The sequence below is a fragment of the Monodelphis domestica genome, chromosome 8 (assembly GCF_027887165.1).
Source record: "Monodelphis domestica isolate mMonDom1 chromosome 8, mMonDom1.pri, whole genome shotgun sequence".
NCBI classification, from domain to species: domain Eukaryota; kingdom Metazoa; phylum Chordata; class Mammalia; order Didelphimorphia; family Didelphidae; genus Monodelphis; species Monodelphis domestica.
The window spans coordinates 185179678-185204126 of NC_077234.1; the positions used below are offsets into that span (position 1 = coordinate 185179678).

Sequence of the window (24449 nt, forward strand, 5' to 3'; positions counted from 1 at the left end):
CAGAGCAACTCCTGTTGCCTCCTGCTACTCAATTAGCATCTCACAACTGTAAAATACTGCTAGCCCAGCCACTTTTCATGCTAATTTTTTTGGTACCAAAGGAGGTTAGACCTCCACAATTGTTTTCAATATGCTGTCAATCTGCCTAATTCCCAGTACATCTGAATACACCCCTCTTACCCTAGGAAATTGTGATGTCTCAGTAGTGAGAGCTAAGGGGGAAAAGCTCTCTCAACAAATAACAAACCCCGTGTCTCTCAGCCTTACCTCAAAGCATCTTGGTCCTCCGATGTTCAGTTTCGTGAAGTATTACAAGTGTTGTGCCCTCCCCAATCTACCATCACCGCGAAAATTAACATCTTTAATTTGCACTTATTTTATCACCTCCTGGACCAAATATAAAATTCTCTGCCATCCAAACTTCCCTTCACAATCCCCACCCCATGCAGACCTAGTCCTTTTACAACCTACCTTTCCTCATACCGTATGATACAATGTCACTAGCCTCCTTGCTATTCTTCCCCAAAGATATTCCATCTCGTAACTCAAGGTGTTTACTAGGACTATCCCCCATGCCTAAAATGGCTCTCCCTCCTCATGTTCACCTCCTGACTTTCTGGTTTCCTTCTGGTCCCAGTCTAAATCCCATCATCTATAGAAAGCCTTTCTGAATGCCTCCTAAATCGAGTGCCTTCCTTTTGTTGATTATTTTCAATTTATTTTTTATATATCTGGTTTGCACAAGGTTGTTTACATGCCCTTTTTTCCCATTAGCCAATAAGCTACTTGAGGGCAAGGACTGTCTTTTGCCTTTATTTGGGTCTACAGTGCATGCTAGGAATATAACAAATATTTACTGTATTTCTTATCTATGCAGACACTATCTTCCCAGTAAAATGTCAGCCCCCTGAGGACAAGGACTATTGGCTTTTTATAGATCACTAGTAGATGTTTGATCAATGCTTGTTGAAATTAATGAGATACAAGAAGGTCAAAGACTTTTTACTCTTCCTGGAGACTATTATCATAGGTTTTGTGGCTTTTTGTTACATATTTTAAAAAACCCTTATCTTCCATCTTGGAATCAATACTGTGTATTGGTTCCAAGGCAGAAGTGCAGTAAGAGCCAGACAATGGGGATTAAGTGACTTGCCCAGTATCATATAGGTAGGAAGTCTTTGAGGTCAGATTTGAACCCAAGACCTCCTGTCTCTGGTCTTTTTGTTACATTTTTAAAGTAAACATATGAAAAGAAAAAATTTAGAATAATGATATTTAATTTGCTTTTGGATAGCATTTTTAAAAAGAAAAATGATATTTTGTAGACTTTTAAAAATAGTTGACTTTTAACTTTATACATTTTCTATCAGGATGCTACTTTGATTAAAAATTCAAGCATATATCTTGGTCAGCCTTTTTTCCACTCTCTAATGTTTTAATATTTATATAACTCTACTAATATTGCTGCATTCTTAAAGCTCTTAAAATGTATGGAGGAAAAATCTACCTTTTCTTAACATCTTTCAAAATATACATCTTTGACTTTCATGTTGGTTTTTTTCATGTTGTTTCTGTTATATATTTGTCATAGAATCCTCTCTGGGGTACTAGACCATTTTGCATTCACAAATTAGAAACCTAGAAGATATCTATTACCTCAGGTTCTAGAGAGAACTCTGTGTGTCTGCACACCTGACACTCTCGCTCATGAGCCCCCATCAGTGTACTTCCTCTTAACAATTAGCCAGTAGGCATAACTTTCAGCAAATGGATTTACTTAGATAGCAAAGTAAAAAATGTGGTTATGAAACATTTATTTCCATAATCCTGAAGCACACTTTTCCATAAAGACTCATAGAGTCCATGGGAAGAGTGGACTTACATTGAGTAGAATGGTAGTGAGATACTTATGTAATATACACATTTGGCAAAGACAGTTCACAATTCCTAGTACCGTTGTACTGGAAGTCCTTTACAGAATCCTTATACATAGCTCCCATTGGCTTGTGGCACCTCTACTATCTATGCTGGCTGTTCATCTGGGTCTCCAAAGTCTTTTCCTTTCCATAGCCTCCTTTCTTCTCCATGGTCAAAATTTATTGAAGTGCCTAACTTCCTTGAGTTCCTGCCTCTCTGTATCTACATCTTTCTATAATTTGTATTTCTGTTCCCTCCTGGATGCAATGTTTTTTACTGATTGAGTGACTTTACCTCAAAGCAACAAAGCTGAGGAGTTAGGGAAAAAGGAGAAAAACCCTTTCTTCTCCACCCACCCCCAAGAGTAATTCCATCATTAGTAGTCTAGCTATTCCTCCACTTCTGATTTCTGTTATCCATAAAGCTTAGCTTTTAAAAGGAATGTCTAGTTTTTTGTTGTCTAGTGAAGTTACTCCTTCTGACAATTCTGTCAGGAAAAATGTTCATATATAATAAAAGGACCATAGGGTATTATCCTTTGTTAGCAGATTAAACTTTCATCTTCTGTGACTATATTCTGTGTCTACACCCACTGAAATAGGGGAAGGAAAGCACTTTCCCTTTTATATTTATTAGGAAACAAATCAAAGGTACTGTTTGCAAGAGAAGGCCATATTGCCTCTGCTTAATTTCTGCTAATACCATCAACTGTGGTAAGAGTGGTATTCTTGATATGTTGTGGCCTTTTTTATCTTCTCCTCTTTAAAACCTCTCCCTCCTTTATAGTAATTGGTGACATAAAACCCAATCCACAGGTCATATGGAGCAAGCTGTGTTTTTACTAACAGCTTGAGGAAGCTAGTAAAGGACCTAACCTAACCTGATGCTTCAGCATGACAGTGAAGTGACCCTATGTTTGTTTTTTTTTTAAACCCTTATATCCCATCTTAGAATCAATGCTGTGCATGGGTTCCAAGGCAGAAAAGCAGTAAGGGCTGGGCAATGGGGGTTAAGTGACTTGTCCAGAGCACACAGCTAGGAAGTGTCTGAGGCCATATTTGAACCCAGGACCTCCTGTCTTTAGGTCTGGCTCTCAATCCACTGAGCCACCCAGCTGCCCCCAACTCTATGTTCTTAGAAACTATACCAGTAGAGGACCAGATCTTGCAGCTTCTACCAAGCTACAAAGACTATTTGATGAACTGTGCCTATCTGAGGATTAGTTTAGCTAAGTATAGAGAAAACCACTGTGAGAAGAAACTCATGAAAAAGACATTTTAAAAGCCAGAATCTTTTAGGTTATTTGGAAATATCAGGTCTCCTCATCACCAATAACTTCTTCATGAAGAGAATGAAAAGGCACTGAAGCATAATGAACTTTAAACATCATCAGAAAAGAAAAAATGAATTGGCTTGATCTGAATAGGAAGCAACTGGTTACCAGCATAGTAATCATTATAAAATAGGGCCATCTGTGCCTGGGAGAATCATTGGCAGGACGGAGGAGGGTTAGGCACAAGTGAATCCCAGATTGGCAGAATGGATAAAGATCAAAAGAAATTGTTTACATTTCTAGTACTTCCATCACAGCCTGTCAAGGGATCCGCTCCCAAACCAGAGAAGTGAACAGAAGGAGTTCCTGTCTCTATCTTCATTTCTTAGAGTTGCTGAACTAGCAGAAACTAACAGAACAAGGAGCCTGAATGAGCTAGGAAATCAACTCAGCCAGAGCATACTTGATCTTCTTTCGAGGATAAGAAACATGACGGCCAAAGGCAACATGGATTTAGGGCAGGACCTCTTAACCTTTTGGCAGTATGGTGAGTGTAGATCTCCTCAAAGAAGTATGTTTAAAATCATAAAATAAAGAATGTGGGGTGGACAGAGCACTGGGCCTGGAATCAGGAAGGCCTGAGTTCAAATCCAGCTTCATATTCTTATGAGCCAAAGGACATTAGTCAAGTCATTTAATCCTGCCTGCCTCGGTTTCCTCATCTGTAAAATGAGCTGGAGAAGGAAATGCCAAACCACTCTAGTATTTTTGCCAAGAAAACCCCAAATGAGGTCACAAAAAGTTGGACATGGCTGAAACAATTAAAATATGGAATTTCATAGGTAGTACTTACATCGAATTACATATACATAAACAAGTTATACTGAAATATTTCACAAAATTCATAGGCCACTAATTAGGACCCCTGGCTTAGAACTTAAGTTATGTAAAACATAAAGAAAGAGAATATCTGATTATGAGCAGTGTCAGCCCACAGAACAGTTGAAGAAAGAAGCCGGCAGAGTTGATTGCACAACTGTAGATGTCAGAAGCTGCCTAGTCTGAACAGAACCTGACAGGAACTCCCCCAAAAACACTCTCAGCAAGTGGTCACTTAGCTTTTGCCCTTTGGAGCTTCAGTGATAGACGATTGGTCGAAAGATGTGTGTGAAACGATTCCAGGCAAAAGAAGGCAGAACCAGAATATACATTATGACTTCTTATTGTTTGGTCATTTTCAGTTACGTCCATTTCTTCATGGCTTCATTTGGGGTTTTCTTGGCAAAAATAATGGAGTGCTTTGCCATTTCCTTCTCCAGCTGATTTTATAAATGAAGAAACTGAGGCAAACAAAGTAAGTTGCCTAGAGTCACATAGCTAGCAAGTGTCTGTGGCCAGATATGAACTCACAAAGATGTCATCCTGACTCTTGGCCCACCACTCTATCCACTGCTCCACCTCACTGCTTTATATATTATGACTACATATAAGTAAAAATGAATGAGAATGAACAAATGATCCTGATGGGAACTCTAAAAAAGGCACTGAAAAATGCTGATATTTGTAGTTGAAATTAATTTAAATCCACAGTTACCAAGTAAGCATTGTTGCTTTGATGTCCAATGATTAATTTTTAATAAAATATTTTTCTTTTAAAGGGAGAGTTCTTGGGAAGGTCACTGACTATCTCCAGAGGGAGCTCATTTTTTTATGGATCGTTTTAGTTGTTAGAAAAATTTTCATTAGCCCAAGCCTAAATCTGCCTTTCTGCAACTTCCACAACTACTGTTAATTGTGTCCTCTGAGACCAAGTAGGACAAGTCCAATCCCTCTTCCAAATTATAGCTCTTCAAATGCTGCGAGACAGCTATCATCTCTAAGTTTTCTCTTACTTAATACAAAATGTCCTGGAAACATTTGTAAGTGAAACTGGAAAAGCAACAAATAAATGTGAAATAGAAAATTATTTTTTTTAATTTTTTAGAACATTTCTTTATGAATTTATATAATGATCTATTCTTCTTGATAATATTGGTGGAACTACCAGTTCTATCTCTATCTCTATTCTTTTTCTCCTTCCTAATGAATTTTCTTTAACTTTAATACTTCTTCTCAATGAAAGTCTGTATATCTAAGTGGTAGAAGAAGGAGGGGAATTTCTCTGATCCCAGAGCATCTTAGAACATGAAATCCAGATTAGACTCCCCAAACGTATATGTTCCTGCCCTGTAGAATTCTGGGAATTGGTACATTTCCAAAGACATTCCTTACATTTGCAAAATTAACATAGGGAGGGCAAAGTGAACACAGGAAAATAATTTAACAAAAGGAAAAGATCCAGTTGAGATGGAGGAAATGATCAATAAAGCAAATAACATGGGCAAGTGGCCGAAGAAGGGGTCAGAGTTTGAAAGAAGAAGAGTTAGCTTTGGCTGGAAGGAGAGCCACCTCATCCTTTGAGAGTGAAGAAAAAAAGAAAAAGGTGGGGAAGAGCAAAATAGGATTTAATGTGTGGAGGAAGACATTTCAGCAAACTTCTGAGGGAGCATTTGAATCTTATTTCAGCAAAGTTATCTTCTGAGAAAGAAGAATTGGGAAGAGTTGGAGACGTAAAGAAAGATGAGAAAACTAGGAATAATTTATATGGGGCACATGAAAAGGAGTCAATTACAGAAAAATAATAGTGTTGCGTCATGGTTGTGGGAACACCAATTAAAGCAAGATGGCATATATTTATAGTGGATCTAACCAATTTTTTTGTGACTTCATTCACCAGTAACCTACAGTTTGGGAGCAAATGCAATGCAGATTTAAGAGAGATCTTAAAGGCTATCTAGGTGATCCTATGAGGTAGCTTAGTGGATAGAGGGCTGGGTTGCTATTGCTATATTTGAGGTGTATGTCTCAATGGATAGAGTGCTGAGTCAGGAAGACCCGAGTTCAAATTCAGCCCTCAATACTTACTAGTTATGTAACCCTGGGCAAGTCACTTAACCTCTGTTTGCTTTAGTCCACTGGGAAAAGAAATGGCAAATTATTCCAGTATCTTTGTAAAACAAGCAAACAAAAAAAAACAAAAACAAAAACAAAAAAAAACCCTATATGGTCCATAGGTCATGAAGAGTTGGAGACAATGGAACAACTGAACACTTCAATCCTATCCCATTTTGTAGATGAGGAAACTGTGGCAAACAGAGATTAAATAACTTGCCCAGAATCACTCAGATGGTAAATTGCAATGCCAGGATTCAACGCCAGCTTCTCTAACTCTAAATCTAGTATTCTACCATACTGTGCCAAAAAGGCAGTAAGAGGAGGTGTCGCAGGATTTGGGATTAGTAAATCAGGAAATATTAAAGAACAAAGTAGGTGAAGGATTCATATGTGGATGACAATATCTTTTTGAGAAGCTTGTCTTTTAAGGAATAGTGAGAAGAGAATAATGGGCAGCTAGGTGCCTCAGTGGATTGAGAGCCAGGCTAGAGATGGGAGGTCCTGGGTTCAAATCTTGCCTCAGACACTTCCCAGCTGTGTGACCCTGGGCAAGTCACTTGACCCCCATTGCCTAGCCCTTACCACTCTTCTGCCTTGAAGCCAATACACAATATTGATTCTAACAAAGGGAGAGAGAGAGAGAGAGAGAGAGAGAGAGAGAGAGAGAGAGAGAGAGAGAGAGAGAGAGAGAGAGAGAGAGAGAGAGAGAGAGAGAGAGAGAGAGAGAGAGAGAGAGAGAGAGAGATGTTAACCTGTCATAGAGACAGTTAACTGAAACATGTAAGAATCTGGACAGAGTGAAAGAATTGTGTAAACCTTAAAGAGGAGAAAGTTAAACTTTAAGTTAAAGTTTAAGATAGAAGTTTAAGTATGGAAGGAGCAAAATGTGTGCTAATTTTTGACCAAGGAACTGAAAATTGGGAGAGACATGAGACAATGGGCCAGCATTACAGAAGGTGGCAAACAAGGGAGGTGCTAATTCCAGTAGGGTGCTCTGGGCCCAGGGCAGCATCCTTCCTTTAGATACTCCATTGGAGAAAGTGTTACTCTCTTAACTGGGTATCTAAGCATTTTAGTGCATTAAGTATTAAGAGAAAAGTCATCCCCAAGTTATTTCTTCCCTAGAGCAGAAAAGTAGTTACTGAAGCAATAAATATTTTTTTTAAACCCCTGACCTTCCATCTTGGATCAATATATGTATTGATTCCAAGGCAGAAGAGTGGTAAGGGCTAGGCAATGGGGGTCAAGTGACTTGCCCAGGGTCACACAGCTGGGAAGTGGCTGAGGCCAGAATGAACCCAGGACCTCCCATCTCTGGGCCTGGATAAGCATTTTTCAAGGACTATGCGAAAAAATAGTCCAAGTCCTTAAAATTAGCTGGGGAGAGGTAAGGGGAGGAAGAGGGCAAAAGGTAGTGTTGCTGCCAAGAAATAAAAAATCATTGCCAAGTAAAAGCTCCGCCCTCATTTCGTTATCATACTAATGGGGTATCTGGGCTTTCCTTAGCTTTTGCCCTTCTTGTAGAGGAACTTCTTAGAAGGCAGGATTCAGGAAGCTGGTAATAGTGCATGCTCCCCAGCCTGCCAGGAGGTTTGGGTGTATGTGACCCAGTCAGAAAATGGTAGACTAAAGATGAAATGAGCTCCCAAAATAAAATGAAGACTGAAGACTTAGTTCATGATCTTGGAGGGGGAGGAGTGATACAGATTTTTGAGCTGTCTCTTACATATTCATTTTCTGGGGCCAAAAATGAAGTAATCATTCTCCAGCTCAGCTGTTGGAGCATTATGGCCAGCCACAGCGCCAGCTGTTGGGATGTGAGAGGACTACCAGTGCTGAGATCAGCAGAAAAGCTTTCATGGAGTAACATACCAACAAAGAGCTGTGTGTGTGTGTGTGTGTGTGTGTGTGTGTGTGTGTGTGTGCACGCGCATGTGTGCATGTGCTTGGTTATTCATTTCCCTGGTTCCTTCACTACCACTCAGCACACTTCAGAGAAGCCAGGAGCTTTGATAAGAATAAGAGTTAATCCCCGACACCCACCCTGGGAACACTTCCTTCCTGAAGCACCAAGTATTGTGAATACCCGCCCTTTCCCTTAGGCATATGAGATCATCAAGAGTAGATACTGAATAGTCTTCCTGCTGAATTTACAGTGACCAAAATCTGAAGCCACCTCCTTGACCATCTTGGAGACACTCGTCTGTCCAGAGATACATTCAGTTCAGTGAGTTTTAAGAACAAACAGGACACTCCACGCAGTGTGGGATCCAAATGAGTGTACATCGTCTGTGTCCTTATAAAGCTAACATTATCTTTGGAGAGATAAATAGAGTTACATGAGAGTTCAATTAAAAAAATGATTTAAAAAGCTATCACTTACAAAGAGAGGTTGTTCAGATAAATAAATTCAGAAGATCGGTTTAACTGGTTAAATGTTAAATGAGCTATAAGTGACCAAAAGTTAACTCTTATAATTAAGTGATCGGAGTATGGCACAGTAAAAAGCTCACCAGACTTGAGTCAGACCTGGATTCAAATCCTGTTTCTGTGATTCACTAGCTCTGTGGCTCTGAGCAAATCACTTTTTCTCTCAGCCTCAATTTCCTTTTCTGTAATATCAAGAAATTTAGACTCCATAATATCTATGGTCTCTAATAGCTCTAAAATTTATTATGAGCTGAATAATGAGACAATATCCCTGTAATTTAACTGTTTATAATTATACCATAGTTCATCCTAGAACAGAATGAATCTGAGAGCAATAAAATTCATATTACAAACTATACCGGGCAATTGAAATATAGCTCATGTTTATATAGCACTTTCAAGTTTGTAAAGTACTCTGCTCATTACAAGGTATTATAGGAATCATTGTCCTCATTTTGTACAAGAGAGAGGCTAGTGAAGTGACGTGAGGGTTAAAATCTAATATTTGACTCTAGCTCTTTCCTAATTCCAAGTACAATTCTTTCCCACTATACTATACTTTCTCAGGCATGGAATGATCCATGGTGGGCAAAAGCACCATTAAACCCATTGAACCTGGATCATGGTTATAGAGCTAGAAGGTTTCTTATAGAGTATCTCTCTATAGATCTATTATCTATCTGTTAATCCATTTCAGGTTCAAGTTCACAGAAGAAGTAAGTAGCAGAGATGAGATATGAGTTCCAGTCTTCTGATTCCAAATGCAATGTTCCTTCCATAATACCAACATGGATTTTCATGGTCATACTGCTTACCTCCTTATCTGAATAACTGGGTCTCTGACTCTGACTTGTCCCCCTTTGAGCTTCCCACTATTATTTAAGGTAAACCAACAGATACACGTATGATCCAGTGGAAACGAAATAAATTTCCTTGTCTTCAATTAAGAACTCCACTATTTCCCTATCCAGAGTGATGGATCCATTGGTTTCTTTTAAGATCCTCCCTGGGGATAAGTCTTGAAGACTATGCAATTTTTAAGACACCATCAATGTGTTGATTTGTTTTGCTCAACTGCTTTTCTTTGTTAAAAAGAACTTCAGTTATTGTGGCAGTGGGGAAGGAGTTAGGGCCTGATTGAATGAATGGTGATGGAAGAAAGGGAGTAGAGAAGAGACAGAGTGAGCGAATATAGTTAAATATTTGTGAAGATTTGAAAGCTTTATTGAAGATGAAGTTCATCATTCAGTATTAGCTGGCTCCCCCCTTTGGAAAATGGGTGCCTTCTCCCTTCTCCCCTCTAACCACACCCCTTCATCTTCTAAAAGATAGAACCTACTTTCTTTGGTTGTTGTCTTACATGGACAATAGCATAACAGGTCCTTCTATATTCCACTATTTCTCAAAATCTGCCCAAGTCCATATTCATTTGTCTCCATGATCCTATTTCTCCATCTCATCCCCTGAAGTTCCCCTCTCCTTTTGCCTTCAATCTTCCCAACATCATGGTCTTGTCTTCTCATTATGTGTTCAAAAGTATTTAAGCTTTAGCATTAGTATTTGACCTTTCAGTAAATAGTCTGATCTCTTGCAGTCTAAGAAACTCTAAAATGTTCCACAATTCGAAAGTGTCAATTTGTGGTACCCAGCTTTCTTTATAGTCCTGTTCTCATGGCCATACATTGCTACTGGAAAAGCCACACCTTTGACTATACAGACTTTTGTCCCAGGGTGATGTCTCTGCTTTTTAGTATGCTGTCCCGATTTGTCAAAGCTTTCCTTCCCACAATCCTCTTTTAATTTCATGGCTGTAGTCCCTGTCTGCAATGATCTCTGAGCCCAAGAATATAAAATCTGACACTGCTTCCATTTATTCTCCCTCTATTTGCCAGGAAGTGATGGGACTGGTAGCCAAGTCCTTAGGTTTTCTTTTCTTTTTTTTTTATATGTTAAGCTTCAAGCTAGCTCTTACATTCTGCTCTTTTACCATCATCACAAAGAATTCTTACTTCTTCTTTACTTTGCCATCAGAGTGGTATTGTCTGTATATCTGAGATTGTTGATACTCCTCTGGGCAACCTTAATTCTGGCTTTTGATTCATCCAGTCTGGCATTTCACATGATCTACTCTGCATAGAAGTTAAATAAGGTGCCAATATACAGCCTTGTTGTATTCCTTTCCCAATCTTAAACTAATCAGTTGTTCCTTGAAGCATGTAACCAGAAAAAGATGGGATCACTCTATTATCCACCTGGCATTGGAGTGAATTAAAACTTAAGGTATGAATTTAACTTTATAGAGCAGGCAAGCTTTGGTACATGAATTCCCTCCCTTAGAGATCAGGAAAAGAGGAAAATGTTATCGTTATTGGTCCCAGCAGAATCCAGCAGCCATGTTGTCTCTCTTTTTAGGACTGGTGATCTCCATGGATTAGTCTCCTGATTGTGATAGCAGCCTCCAGCACTCACTGGGTTGCTTGTGCACCCATGCCAGTGCTTAATTCAAACCTTCTGGCAAGAAGGAATTCCACCTTTGCTCCTTTCTTGCTCCTCAAGGTGTTTTGCCTCCAGCATAAGAGGAAGTGAAAACAAAATTACCCTTTTACTATTCTCAACCCCTCTTCATCCATAGTTCTTCATCCAAGCCAAGGGTTTGCATTCTTACCAGTAGGACTTCATTTTTACTGAGCATTTCTCCTTGGTGGAGATGCATACCAACAGCTCAAAACAATATATTTTAAATATACACAGAAGAAAAATATAATGTTCAGAAGATGACATGAACAGGGCAATCTTGTTACTACTTTGTTAAGTATAGAACTTATATTGATCATGCCTAATGTCTATAAGTGAATTGAGGGCATTCTCAATTGAAGGCATTCTCAAGCAGAATTTCATAAACCCCATTCCACAATGGATCACATCTTTACCATCTCACAATTGACTTAAAGGTGCAGAGAATGTGAGATCCCATTATGCTCATTGTTTATTGATTGCAAAAACATATTCAGTGTGATAGAACAAAATGCTGACTTTCAGCCTCCTTTATGACAGTGTCTCCTATCTTCACATTCCTTAGAAGCTGTCACAACAGAAAGAGCCTTGTTCAATGACCCTCTCATAATAAATGTTAGGCAAGCCTTAACATATAGATAGAAGCTCAGCAAAAGTATTCTCCATTGTGGTAGAAGAAATCCATCACAGAAGGGGAAGTTTGCGAGGTCCTCTGGGTGCTCCTGTTTGTTCACTTAGGGCATAAAATCCAAAGAAATTTTAGTGCATCTTGGAAGAGATGCCTAATCATTAAAAGGAATTGGCCTACCCATCCACACAGGAAAAGACCAAATGAATGAAGAACGTCGCTATTGCCCAGATTTTTATATAATCTGACTAGAAATCCTATAGTGCTTTTCTAACAGTATGTCTATCTGAGACAGACAATATAGGTGGACAAGTTTGCCCTTGGAATTGGAAGGAAGGAGAGAAGGCTTTGTTGCTTTCTGGAAACTGCTGATTCCAAGCTTTTTTCTTTTTTTTTAATTTGGACATTTTTATTTAATTAATTAATTTAGAATATTTTTCCATGGTTTCAAGATTCATGTTCTTTCCCTGGCCTCCCCCAATCCACCTCTCATGGCCGACACGAAATTGCACTGGGTTTTATGTGTGTCATTCTGATCCCAAGCTTTAGATTGCACCAAAGGCTTGTCTTTTCAATATTATAATTTTCTTGTTATTGTTGTATACTAGCAAGACCAGAAACACTACTATTTGTCTTTTATATATTGAAATGCTTCTGTTCAACATTAAGTTAATAATAAGATAGTTACATTTTTACAAATTAAAAAAAGTTAATGTAAATTTAAAAAAATTTTAAGATTATATGTTAGAAGAATTAGGGCAATAAACGTGTCATAGTCAAAGAATATGATCAGTATTTCCCTGTCCTGGGATCATTTCAACCAAAAAAGTTAAAACTTAGTTACAAAATGATATTAGTAAAAGATCCCAGGGGCCATAGACCATATATTTTTACATTCAGAAAAGTATAGGTGCATACACTAGAATGAGATTTTATGATATGGATCTTTGAAACAACATAAGCAATCAACCAACGCTAATGTAGGAAGGGACCTCAGAGAACATCAAGGTCAATCTTGTCATTTTATAAATGAGATTACTGAATTCCAAGAGATGAAGTGATTTGTTATAAAACTTGGCCCAGATTTGAATTCAAGCCCAGGACTCTATCTACTGAGCCATTTAGCTACTTCTAACTTTGCAGAGAGGACATTCAATAAACATCTGTTAAATATTCAATTGCTACTTGTTAAAGCTCTGTGTAAAACTGAGACTAGAACCCAAATCTCCAAATCTCCTGATGTAGGTCTTGCCTAGTGTAACTTCTTTCTACACTCAATATGTTCTATCGATTGACTTTTTAATTTTTAATCAATTGTCATCATTCAAAACATTTGTTTACAAAAATTAGAATTTTTAGGTTTCAATATTCAAAGAGAATATGATATAAAATGCTGTTGAGTAAGACACAATAAGTCTTGTTAAAATTAAATTGTTGGTTGGGACTCTGAATATATATTAATTAGGTGGTTGCCAGGGATTTAATTTCTAAATCCCAAAATGAATTACTAAAGTAAATGGAATTTATGGTAGTTTATTTACAATAGAAGGATGATATTAAGGAATGAGAGAAAGAGAGAGAAAACTCTGGCTTCTTCTAATACCAGTTAGAATCTTTAAGCGCCAGCCAGGGGAAGAGAGTCTCAAGAAGGGGCCTTACCTGGAGGCTTCACTCCTCCAGAAAAGTGGAGTCACTAAGTCAGCTTTTCACTCACCAACTGTAACAGTCTAAAAGAAGTCTGGGTGTCTGCCTCCCAGTCACTCCCCCAAGTCAGTACCCGAGTCTCCAAATGACTGTCCAAATGTCTTAATCTGAATGCTCTGAATGTCTGAATCTGAATCGATGATCCAAATCCAAATGATTGATTCAAATGTCTCTTTCTGCCTTTTGGTCCTCTTTTTAAAGATCTTTTTATCTTGTGTCACCTCTCCTCGATTTTCACATCTATCAATCACATCAGACGCTTTTCCCCAGGACTGCCCATTCTTTAGTTCTCACCTTCTTTGGTTAGATTTTCTCCAGGACTGTCTATTCTTTAGTTCTCACCTTCTCTGGTTAGATTATATCTTTTTGGGTTACTTAACACCTCTTTTGGTAAATTCACCTTTTGTAGTTATTGAACACCTTTTTTGTGGTTAATTCCCCTTTTTTAGTTACTTAACACCTTTTTGTGATTAATTCCCCTTTTGTAGTTAACACATTTTTGTAGCTTACAATTCTAGCTTCACTATAAAGGAAGAGCTAAGTACCTTCATTGTTACAATTAGGAGATTACAATTTTATCTTCACAATAAAGAAAGAGCTAAGTATCTTCATTGTTACAATCAGGAGATAGCTAAATCCGATCTTCACAGACTATTCCTTCCCACCATAATCATGTCATCTTTCAATAGATTCTGAAGTTAAAATAGACTTTTTTCATTCTATCCAATTTTATATCCACTAGAACCATCAATCCCCAGAACTTTAATAAATAACAATTTAATATTTAACAAATATTTGTTGAATGCCTACAATGTGAAGTTAAAGGCAACTAGAAGTAGATAGAGCAACAGGCCTGGAGTCAAGAAGATCTAAGTTCAAATCCTGACTCATATACTTACTAATTATGTGAATCCTGGTCAAGTTACTTTAACCCCAGTTTGCCTAGGTTGCAGCTAGGTGGCTCAGTGGACACAGCACTAGTCCCAGAGTAGGAAAGACAGGAAGATGTGAGTTCAATTCCAGCCTCAGACACTTGCTATCAGTGTGACTCTGGACAAGTCACTTAACCTGTTTGCCTTAATGCCCTGGAGAAGGAAATGGCAAACCACTATATCTTTGCCAAAAAAACTACGTGGACAATATGGTCCACATTTTGGAAGAATCGGACACCACTGAACATAGGCATAGTTATTATGAGATGCAATCAATCAACAAACACTTATTTAGTTGTTTGTTAACATTTATTAATTTATTATTATGTTCCAGGTTCTGTGCTAACAGAAGGGCATATACAAAGACAAATATGAAATAGCCCATTCCCTGGATATATTAGTCATTTAGAAATTCAGAGAAAAGAAAACCTGACAAAACCTAGAGTAGAGAGGATATAGATTTTGAGTTGGACTTTAAGGTGAGGGATAAGATGTTAATAGGAAAGAAAAGTCCCAGAGAACAACAGATTCCTGGGGGGCAATGAAGAGACTGTTCTGATCAGAATAATGGGATCATCTTTGGATCCATTTAGGATAAAGCCTTGTCTAGTTAAAAGGTGTCCTGGAAAGTTAATTATGAACAATCAACATTCTCTTCCATATATTTTAAACAATCCACTAAGGAATTGTTTAAAAATGAAAAAAACCTAAAATTAAAATCTCAGCAATTTGTTGGAAAGCATTATGTCTCTCTTTGACTGAATAATGCTCATTTTTCTTTTAAAAGAAAATGCTTCCATGATCTAACATTTTCTGTTGTTTATGTTTCTAATTTATAAATGCTAAAGCTGGTATTATTCACCTAGAGAAATAATTTTAATTATTAAATAAATAAATAAGTACATTTTATATAAAAGAAAACTGGGGTTCATTCATAGTGGCTGGTTTGCTTTTGGTCAAAAAGGCAATAAGTTTCCAAGGCACAATTCAAACTCAGTTGTCTCCTACTTCCAATGTTTTTCCTACTATATCAAGGTAGTAGTAGAAATAATAAAATAAATACTACATTTTAATAACATACTAGAAATTTAGTGATTCCTTTCCAACTGGTGTTTCATTATCAGCACACACTAATCTACTGCTCTATTAATCACAGCAAGGAAGCCACACAGCCTTGCAATGTTGAATTAAGTTGGCGAATGACCCCAGTTTAGAAAGTGGAGGGACAAGAATTGTGCAGGAAATTTTGTATTTTCAGTAGCCTTGATTTGTTGAAATAGTCTACAAGAATTAGAAATGAGGACTGAATCATTTATGCAAATGTATTTGGCATGACATACAAATAAAGTTGGGGACCAAAATGCCATATGTGAATAAGGAAAAGGGATCTGAAAATCATAGTTATCCATAGCTAATATGGAAATATGTTTTGTATGAACTCACGTCAATTAGCTGTCATATCATGTGCCTATTCAATGAGTGGAAGAAGGATGAGATTTTCATTTTAAATTTGCAATTAAAGAATTTTTTAAAGGATGTTATAAATGATTTTTTAGGAACTTAAAAATCAAAATCATAGCTATCCAATAAGTATGACTATTCTGAGTAAGAAGATACACAGATGTAAAATTAAGCACATGATGCTTTGGGCATACAGAAAGTACCATTGATAAAACTTAATAAAATCTGTTTAAAATTTAAGGTTACTCTAGGACTACCCAACTTAAGAAGTTGCAGAGACGGAGAAAAGAGTGGCTAAAAGTAATTAAAAAGTGATTTTGCTTAATTCTTTGTGTGAGCCATGTACTTTTGAGAGGGCAGGAAAAAAATTGTTTAGAAGTATCTATTTTGCCAAATTGTTTAGAAGTATCTATTATGTCAAAGTTTTTTAAGTAATTTAATTTTGGGATGGGGGCAGCTAGGTGACTCAGTGGATTGAGAGCCAGACCTAGAGACAGAATATCTTGGGTTCAAATCTGACCTCAGATACTTTCTAGCTGTGTGACCCTGGGCAAGTCACTAAATCTCTATTGCCTAACCCTTACTGCTCTTCCACCTTGGAATAAATGCATAGTACTGATTCTAAGATGGTAGATAGAGTTTTTTAAGTAATTCAATTTTTTATATTTGGAGGATAGAAATTAAGAGAAAAAGTTAAAGAACTTGTCATGGCATAACCTGAGTAGGGAAATTGATGACTGATTCCCAAAACCTAGAGAGCATAGTTGATAAAGAGCAGGTTATGGAATCAGAAAAATGTCAGTTCATGTCCTGCCTCTGTTTGACCAGGAGCAAAGTAAGTTAAACTCTCAGTAATTTAAGCAATTCTCCAGGACTCTGTAAGCAGAGAATGTGTCCGTCTGAATTGACAAAAAGCCAGGAATTCTTTATATCCATGAAATGACAGATCAAAGCTTTGTCCCTATATCTACATAACTAACCAAGAAATAAAACAGCAGATTAACTTAAGTTACATGTCAGTGAAGAAAAAAGGAATTTCCTAATAAAATTATTAAGCAATGAAATGAATCATTAAAGGAGCTTGGGAGTAGAGGTCTTTAAAGATAAGATAGATTCGTCCTTCATTAACTTAATAACAATAATAATGATAATAGCTAAGATTTATATAGCATTTATTAAATTCCAGAAGCTGTACTAAGTGCTTTATCTTTATTATCTTATTTGATCCGTACAACATCTCTGGGAAGCAGGTGCTATTATTATTATCACCATTGTGTGGATCAGGATACTGGAGAAAACATTTTAGGTGACTTGCCCAGAGTCACACAGCTAGTAAGAATCTCAAGACAGATATGAATTCTGGTCTTCCTGACTCCAGCCCCCAAACTCTGTCTGCTGTGTCACAAAATGCAATAGGGAAGGGAAGGGAAGAGGACAAGGAAGGTAATACACATCGATAGTGTGCCTACTACAAATATTTTCTCGTTTGATCCTCACAACAATCCTGGGAGGGAGATTTTATTATTATCCCCATTTACAGATGCCTTGCCCAGAATCAAATGTCTGCGGCTGGGGATTTGAATTCAGCTCTATCTAATCTCAGGCTCCATACTCTTATCTACTGCACCATCTAGACTTGTCAGAGTACTAGAAGGATAAGTGGAAGGTGGCTGCCACAATACTTGGCACAGTGTCTCTACAACTCAATATGGTCCCTTTGGCATTATGAAAGCTTAATAAATGTCTGAATTGTATTCAGGATCTGAATTGAACTCAGTAAGCAATTGTTGATTAGAAAAATGAACAAGGAGGTTAATGGCCAAAGAACTCCTTCCGCTCTAGTCTCCCACAGCTCAATAGGCTGTATATAGAATAAGTCCTCCACAGTACACTATGTGTAACTACTAGAGACACAGCTGGACATAGACAAAGATGAGTTATTCTATACCAGGACATTTAAATCTAGTAACAACGTAGTTATTGCTACCAATAGGCTGAAGTATTATGTAGGTGCTTGACATCAAACTTGAATAAAAACAACATATGCCCTGGAATGGTTCCTGCTCTAAGAAATAGATATGGGCTAATAAAAAATCAAGGCTAAATCGATGGGGAAAGGGTTGAAATTTAGTAAATAAAGGACTTAATAGGTCCTCTAGAGTTACCTTTCTTTAAATCTTTCTTTAACTAATATTTTATCTAGTAGTGGAAGGCAAAAATTAATAGCATTACTTCAGATTATAACATTTATTTATATAACACTCTAGGATAGCTAGCATTTACATAACACTCTGAAGTCAACACAAAGCTTCACATATATTAGCTAATAATATCTAGCATTTATATAGTACTTAGTCTATGGTAGGTACTTTAATCCTCATAATAATCCTAAGAGGTAGATAATATTATTATTCCCATTTTACAGAGGAGGAAAACAAGTCTTGAGAGTTGTTAAGTGACTTGCCCGGGTCACAAAACTAGGAATTTTCTGAACCAAGATTTGAGCTCAGACCTTCTTGTATCCAAGTTCAGCCCTTTATCTACTGTGCCAACTATTTGCCTTTATGAGGGGGATCCCAAAAGTTTTAATGCGGCTTTAAATGATTAAATAGCAACTAAGTGCTCCAATGGCTCAAATATGGCACTGGAGTCCAGAAGACTTGAGTACAAATCAAGGTTCAGCTGTGTGACCAGATCGGATGAGGCACTTAATAACCCTGGTTGTCTCAGTTTCCATATCTGTAAAATGAGTTGGAGAAGGAAACAACAATCAATTCCATATATTTGCCCAGAAAACCACATATATAATAAGATGGCAATTTTCTGGTGATGAGCTGAACATTTTCTGCTTTAGTTAGTCTGATAAGTGAATGATAGATGTATAGAATCTTAAAAGCTCAAAAGGGGACCTTAAAGAGTTCAACCTTCTCATTTTACAAATAAAGCAACCGAGGTCCAGAAAGACTAAATGAATTGCCTGCATCAAGTCACACAGATGGGAAGTCTAAAAGTGAAGATTTGGATGGGCTCCTCCAACTCCACCTCTAGTGTTTTTTCCATTGGATCATGCTGCTCCATTCTTGTCTCATACTCTAAGTCTTTTCCAGCTTGTGTTATTCCACTAATATGGCTGATCCTTGAGAGCCTAGAGTTGTCTTCTTGCCATGATGAGGCACTGGGGAAGGATTTTTTTTTCCAAGAGAAGGAGATGAATTTTGAATGATTATAGGTTACCGAGCCAGTATGCCAGAGAAGATAGAAAGTTGGCCTCAGAGTCAGGAGAATATGAGCTTCAGTTCTGCCTCTAAATCTACTGAGTCACTACATTTTTCAGTAATTCAGGCAACTCTGTAAAACTTAAAGTTTTAGGACATTTGCCTTTCTGTACTGGCAGAAGATGTTTCCTCACTAGGAATTCCCCATGGTAATTCAATCAAAGGCTCCATGGTAGATGATTGAGAGGAGAATGTTGTTATAGCATAAATTGTCAGAAGGACAATCTATAAAAACAACTTTGAAAGGCATCAGCTCTGATCAATACCATTGCTTCAATTTCTTCTTCTATAAAATGAATAAGCTGGAGAAAGAAATGTCAAACTACTCTATATCTGTACCCAAAAAACTACGATTGAAGTCACAGAGAGTTGGTCATGACTGGAAGGACCCAACAACGACAAAAGCAAAGCTATTAAAATGATAACATAATTCCAAAGGACTAGAATGAAGAAGCATGCTGTCTACCTCCTGAGAGAGGCAATGAAGGAGACATATATTTTCTGCTCATGGACCATGTGGGAATTTGCTTTGCTAGACTATCCATATTTGTAATAAAAGTTCTGTTGTGGTATTTGTGGTGGTTTTCCCAAAGTGAGGGGTGGGAGAGTGGAAAGGCGAGAAAATAAATGCTTGTTAATTTTTAAAAAATTAACCTATTTTTATGGGGGGATTTTGTGTGCTATATTACAACCTAACAAGTAAAACAAAATAATAGTAGAATGAATCCTAGATTAAAATGCTTTTTTAGGAATTGCTGCTTCTATTTCTTGACTAACTAAGATGAGAAAGTATATTTAAGCTTAGACTGACTTTTCTTTTATTTAAAACCCTTGCCTTCCATCTTGGAATTAGTACTAATTGTTGGTTCCAAGGCAGAAAAAGGTGAGGGGTAGGCAATAGATAGGGCTACACAGCTAGGAAGTATTTGAGGTCACATTTGAACCCAAAACCTCCCATCTCTAGGTCTGGCTCTCTATCCACTGAGCCATCTAGTTGCCTAGTTTCAACTTTTCTTAAGGAAAAATCAGATTTTTTTTTCAAGTCCCATACATATTATGGCACAAAGACTGTAACACTGCCAAACACTTTGATTTCTTTTAAGAAAAGCTGCTTTACAAAGCAAGATAATGATCATTTTGCTATTTAAAAAGAAAAGTATATGGGGCAGCTAGTGCCTCAATGGATTGAGAGGTAGGCCTAGTAACAGGAGGTTCTGGGTTCAAATTTGATCTCCTTGGCAAATCACTTAACTCCCATTGCCTAACCCTTACCACTTTTCTGCCTTGAAATCAATGCACAGTATTGATTCTAATATGGAAGGTAAGATTTTTTTTTTTTAAAGAAAGAGAGGGAAGGAAGGAAGGAAGGAAGGAAGGAAGGAAGGAAGGAAGGAAGGAAGGAAGGAAGGAAGGAAGGAAGGAAGGAAGGAAGGAAGGAAGGAAGGAAGGAAGGAAGGAAAAGATAGAAAGTTTGTTTTTTAACTCAAGATGCTAATCTAATAATTGACCATAAATCAAATCTATTGCTATAGTCAACCACAGAAATATGAAATAATAGATAACAGAATTATTCTATTTTGGCAGAGCATATGTGTTTAAGTTTACAGTTTAATAGCTACTGTAGCAAGATGATTTTTTTTTTTGCGTTAAAGAAGAGGCATTTTGCCACTGCTTAGCAATATTGCTACAAACATTTGGGAGCCATCATCAAGTTATAGATAGATGGGTGTGGTAAGCCAATGATATATGTATGCTTTTTGTATTATCATCGTTAAGTTTTTAGAACTGCAAGAGACCATAGAAATCCTCCACATCCATGTGCATCCATTAGTGTTTGCTATATATATACACTGACACAAACAGCTTCATCTGTCGGTGCCTTTCCTCCATAATTTTCTTTCTTACTTAAATTCGGCAATGGCTCTCACTTAAAATTACTCCTCCAGCTTCAGAAATTAGCAATTCAAGGCAGTCCGTTCTGAGCTTGCCTGTCACGTTCCCTTCTGATTGGGATTGGCTGCCAGTCAGCTGCTGGCATTACACAATTGGCTTGGAAGTGGAATCACCCAACAGAAGCCGACCTTTTCATTTGTACTCGGCGACTGTAGCATGCTCGCTCGCTGGCTCGTGCACTTAAGCTGAGCAGAGGAGCAGAGGGCATCATTATACAAGAGTCCAAGTGTGTGATCTCTCTCCTACAGATGTGGCTGTTTCAAAGATGCATATCCTCTATCTTCTTTTGGACAAATGCTCGTGAGCCTTCCAAAGCCTTGGGGATTTTTTCCCAAAGTGATCGTAACAACCCCATTGAGAGCAAATTGCTAACATGGAAGAACAAGAAAACCTCAGAGTCTAGGACTAATGTGATATTGGCATCTTAAAGCTTGTTTTGAAAGGGTTAAGCAACCAAAGCACAGAGAAAGAGGTTGACATGGTTTTTTCCCCGTGGAGCACCAGTGTGTTTGGCTTCATGGAACATGGGCTTTACCAAGGTCCTGAAAATGTGAAGTGGTTGATACCAAGCTAAAAAAGGAAATGGATATCTGAGCTGGACAAAAATCTGTTTGTCTGTGGATGAGGACTGCTCCTGAACTGACTCAATGAGGCTGCATGGGAACCCTCTGGAAATGCTGCAGTCTTTCCATGGGCATATTTTTCATGGAGTTATACGTTGCAATGCAGAATGGTAAAAGATTTATTATATAAGGGGTGTCATTTTACTTTGAGGTTTTCTTAGAGATATCTTGGAAAAGGCTTGTCTTCCTGCCTAACTACCCTAATAATTATGTGTCCTGTCTTCTTGTTTTAGTTTACAAGACACTGGAATTGGGTTTATCCTTGTCATAGACCGGAGACAAGACAAATGGACTTCTGTGAAAGCCTCTGTCCTTCGAATAGCAGTAAGTTCAAAAAAGATCCTAAAAGTCCTGCAGGCTGTGGTTAGCTTATGTTAAAAGTGCCAGGTGGGTTTGGGCTTTGGTTTTGGTTTTGGTTTTGTTTTCCTTGCAGGGCATTCTCTTTTTTGAGATTTCTTCTGCAGTGGTCCATCCTCCTACTTTGGCTCAGCAGATAAGGGCACAGAGCCATCTGCCCAGACAGGAACTTGCAATTTAGACTCTGCAATACTGCTGAGATGGATACAAAGATGTATATGAGCTCGGGGTACTTATAAAGGCAATTATCCAGTGTATGGATGCTGAGGGGAGCAATTTTTTCAAACTACTTACAGATCCATTTTAATTCTTGTTTTTCCCCAGACGTGGAAGTTCATTGGTGTGGGTAACTACCTAAATAGTGTTTTTCCCCATCAGGAGCATCCCATTTATTAATAAGATTATGCAAACCATTTTCGATTGCTACTCATTCCATTACTTTATCTTAATGATAAAGTTTTTTATGTTAGTTTTTTCCCTTTCTTTTCCCCCTAATAGACACTTCCTAAATTGCGAAGATAAGAATTGCCTATACAAATTGCAGAAAACTCAAGGGACTTCCATTCAGATTAAAAGGTTTTAAGTAATACCACAGGGAGCAGCTGGGTAGCTCAGTGGATAGAAAGCCAGACCCAGAGAGGGAGGTCCTGGGTTCAAATGTGGCCTTGGATACTTCCTAGCTGTGTGATCCTGGGCAAGTCATTTGACCCCCATTGCCTAGCCCTTACTACTCTTCTGCCTTGGAACCAATACCCAGTATTAATTACAAGGTGGAAGGTAAGGTTTAAAAAAGGGAAAAAAAGAATTAACACCACATTTTTGCTGGATTCACCCTCATCAGTCAACCTGTCATGATGACAAAAGATGCCACATCAATGTAGATCTATTAACTTGTAGCAGTGGGAGCCTTATGCTAGTATGGGTTAGAGGCAGAACTTAACCTAAGTCTTTCTACCCCCAAAGGTCACTTTCTCTCCCCTGGATGATCTTAGGGACCCATAGAGCTGGGGGGGTGGGGGTGGAGATTTTTAATTCACCCGGGCAATAAGGTAAATTGAGGAAAATAAACAAATGCTTTAAAAAAATAATTACTTTCTTGATGTTTGTAGATTTTGTTATATCTTGAGCAGAGAAACAATTATCCATCTGGTTAGAATTGACTGAATAAAATGCCAGCGTAGGATACTATCATGCTTTTTATTCCTTAGCTGACTTATTTTAAGTAGAAACTTTTGGCTAAATTTTTTTTTAAGATAGAATTTTTTAAGGTTTTTTTTCCCCTAATTGGAAAAAAAAAAAACATATCCTGAGCTGGTCTCTTTTTTGCCTCTTTTGCTTATGGTTTTTGTTGTTGTTGTTGTTTTTGAGCTCTTAGAGTGCTCTAATCCTAGGGATGGTGACCTTTAAGAAAACATCAGCATTGTAGACATACCTCCCTTATGGCACTTGACATTTTCTCTCTATGCTGGAGTTTATCTGTGTATATGTCTTATCTGTCTTCCCCGAAAGTAAACTCTTGTGAAGTGCCTAACCCAGTACCTTATGCTCAATAAAGGAATGAATCTAGTTGTTAACAGATGCTTCCCAAGTTAACTCAGAGAGAAGCGAATATATACTTCATTTGCAGAGGCAGAAAAAGATGTCCCATCCTACCTTGGTAACCCCTTCCCATGTTCAATGACACTGACAGCTATAGAGCTAGACTTCTTGAAACTTTATTCACTGATGCTGCCTAGCATGAGTCCTTGTACCTAGTGAGCATTTACTTAATATTTGTTTGAATTAATGAATGAGCGATGCCCTCAGTGAACATGGGAAACAGCAGGTTGGCTAGTCAGGTTGTCTTTTCACATAGTAATAGATTAATACAGACGAATGAAATCAGCAGAAAATCCAAAATCTTTCATTTCAGTAGATATTTTCCATCTCTCCTTCAATTAAGCTTGTCATCAGAGTTAGAGAAGACAAATTTTAGTGATTTGAAATTTTGCCTTTTCCCCCTTTACCTATCAACCTATTGAAAGAGTGGCCTTTTACATCATAGCAATATCAGGATTTTTCCTAAATAAGAATCACAATAGCTATCATTTACATAACACTTTTAAGTTTTGCAAAGTACATTAAATATGTTATCTCATTTAAATAAGGAAGAATTGATGATATTCCATCATAGACTTAAATGCTTTTGAGGATAATTCACACCAGACTAAATAATCAAAGTTCCCATAACCTTTCAGTGTCGGTCTTGTTTTCCAGTGTTTTAATCCTGAGCCCCGTCTGAGGGTTTCTTCTCCTTTTAAAAGTGGGGCACCTCAACCTGGAAGCAGTTGCTTTGAGGCTATAGTCTAATGCAGTAATGGCGAACCTTTTAGAGATGAAGTGCCAGGC

The 24449-nt window shown here is 37.7% G+C and overlaps 1 protein-coding gene across 33 annotated transcripts in view; it reads left to right on the forward strand.

Moving 5' to 3' along the window:
* MCF2L (MCF.2 cell line derived transforming sequence like) overlaps nt 1-24449 on the forward strand; it is a 394661-nt gene that overhangs the window by 301828 nt on the left and 68384 nt on the right. For 26 of the 33 annotated variants that reach the window (XM_007501253.3, XM_056806834.1, XM_007501252.3 and 23 more), the window contains one exon: nt 21938-22028. In XM_007501253.3, coding sequence (XP_007501315.2) covers nt 21938-22028 — 91 coding nt within the window. Of the gene's footprint in view, nt 1-20850; nt 21815-21937; nt 22029-24449 lie in introns of those variants that run through there. The other 7 variants (XM_056806845.1, XM_056806848.1, XM_056806844.1 and 4 more) reach the window with 6 other exon arrangements.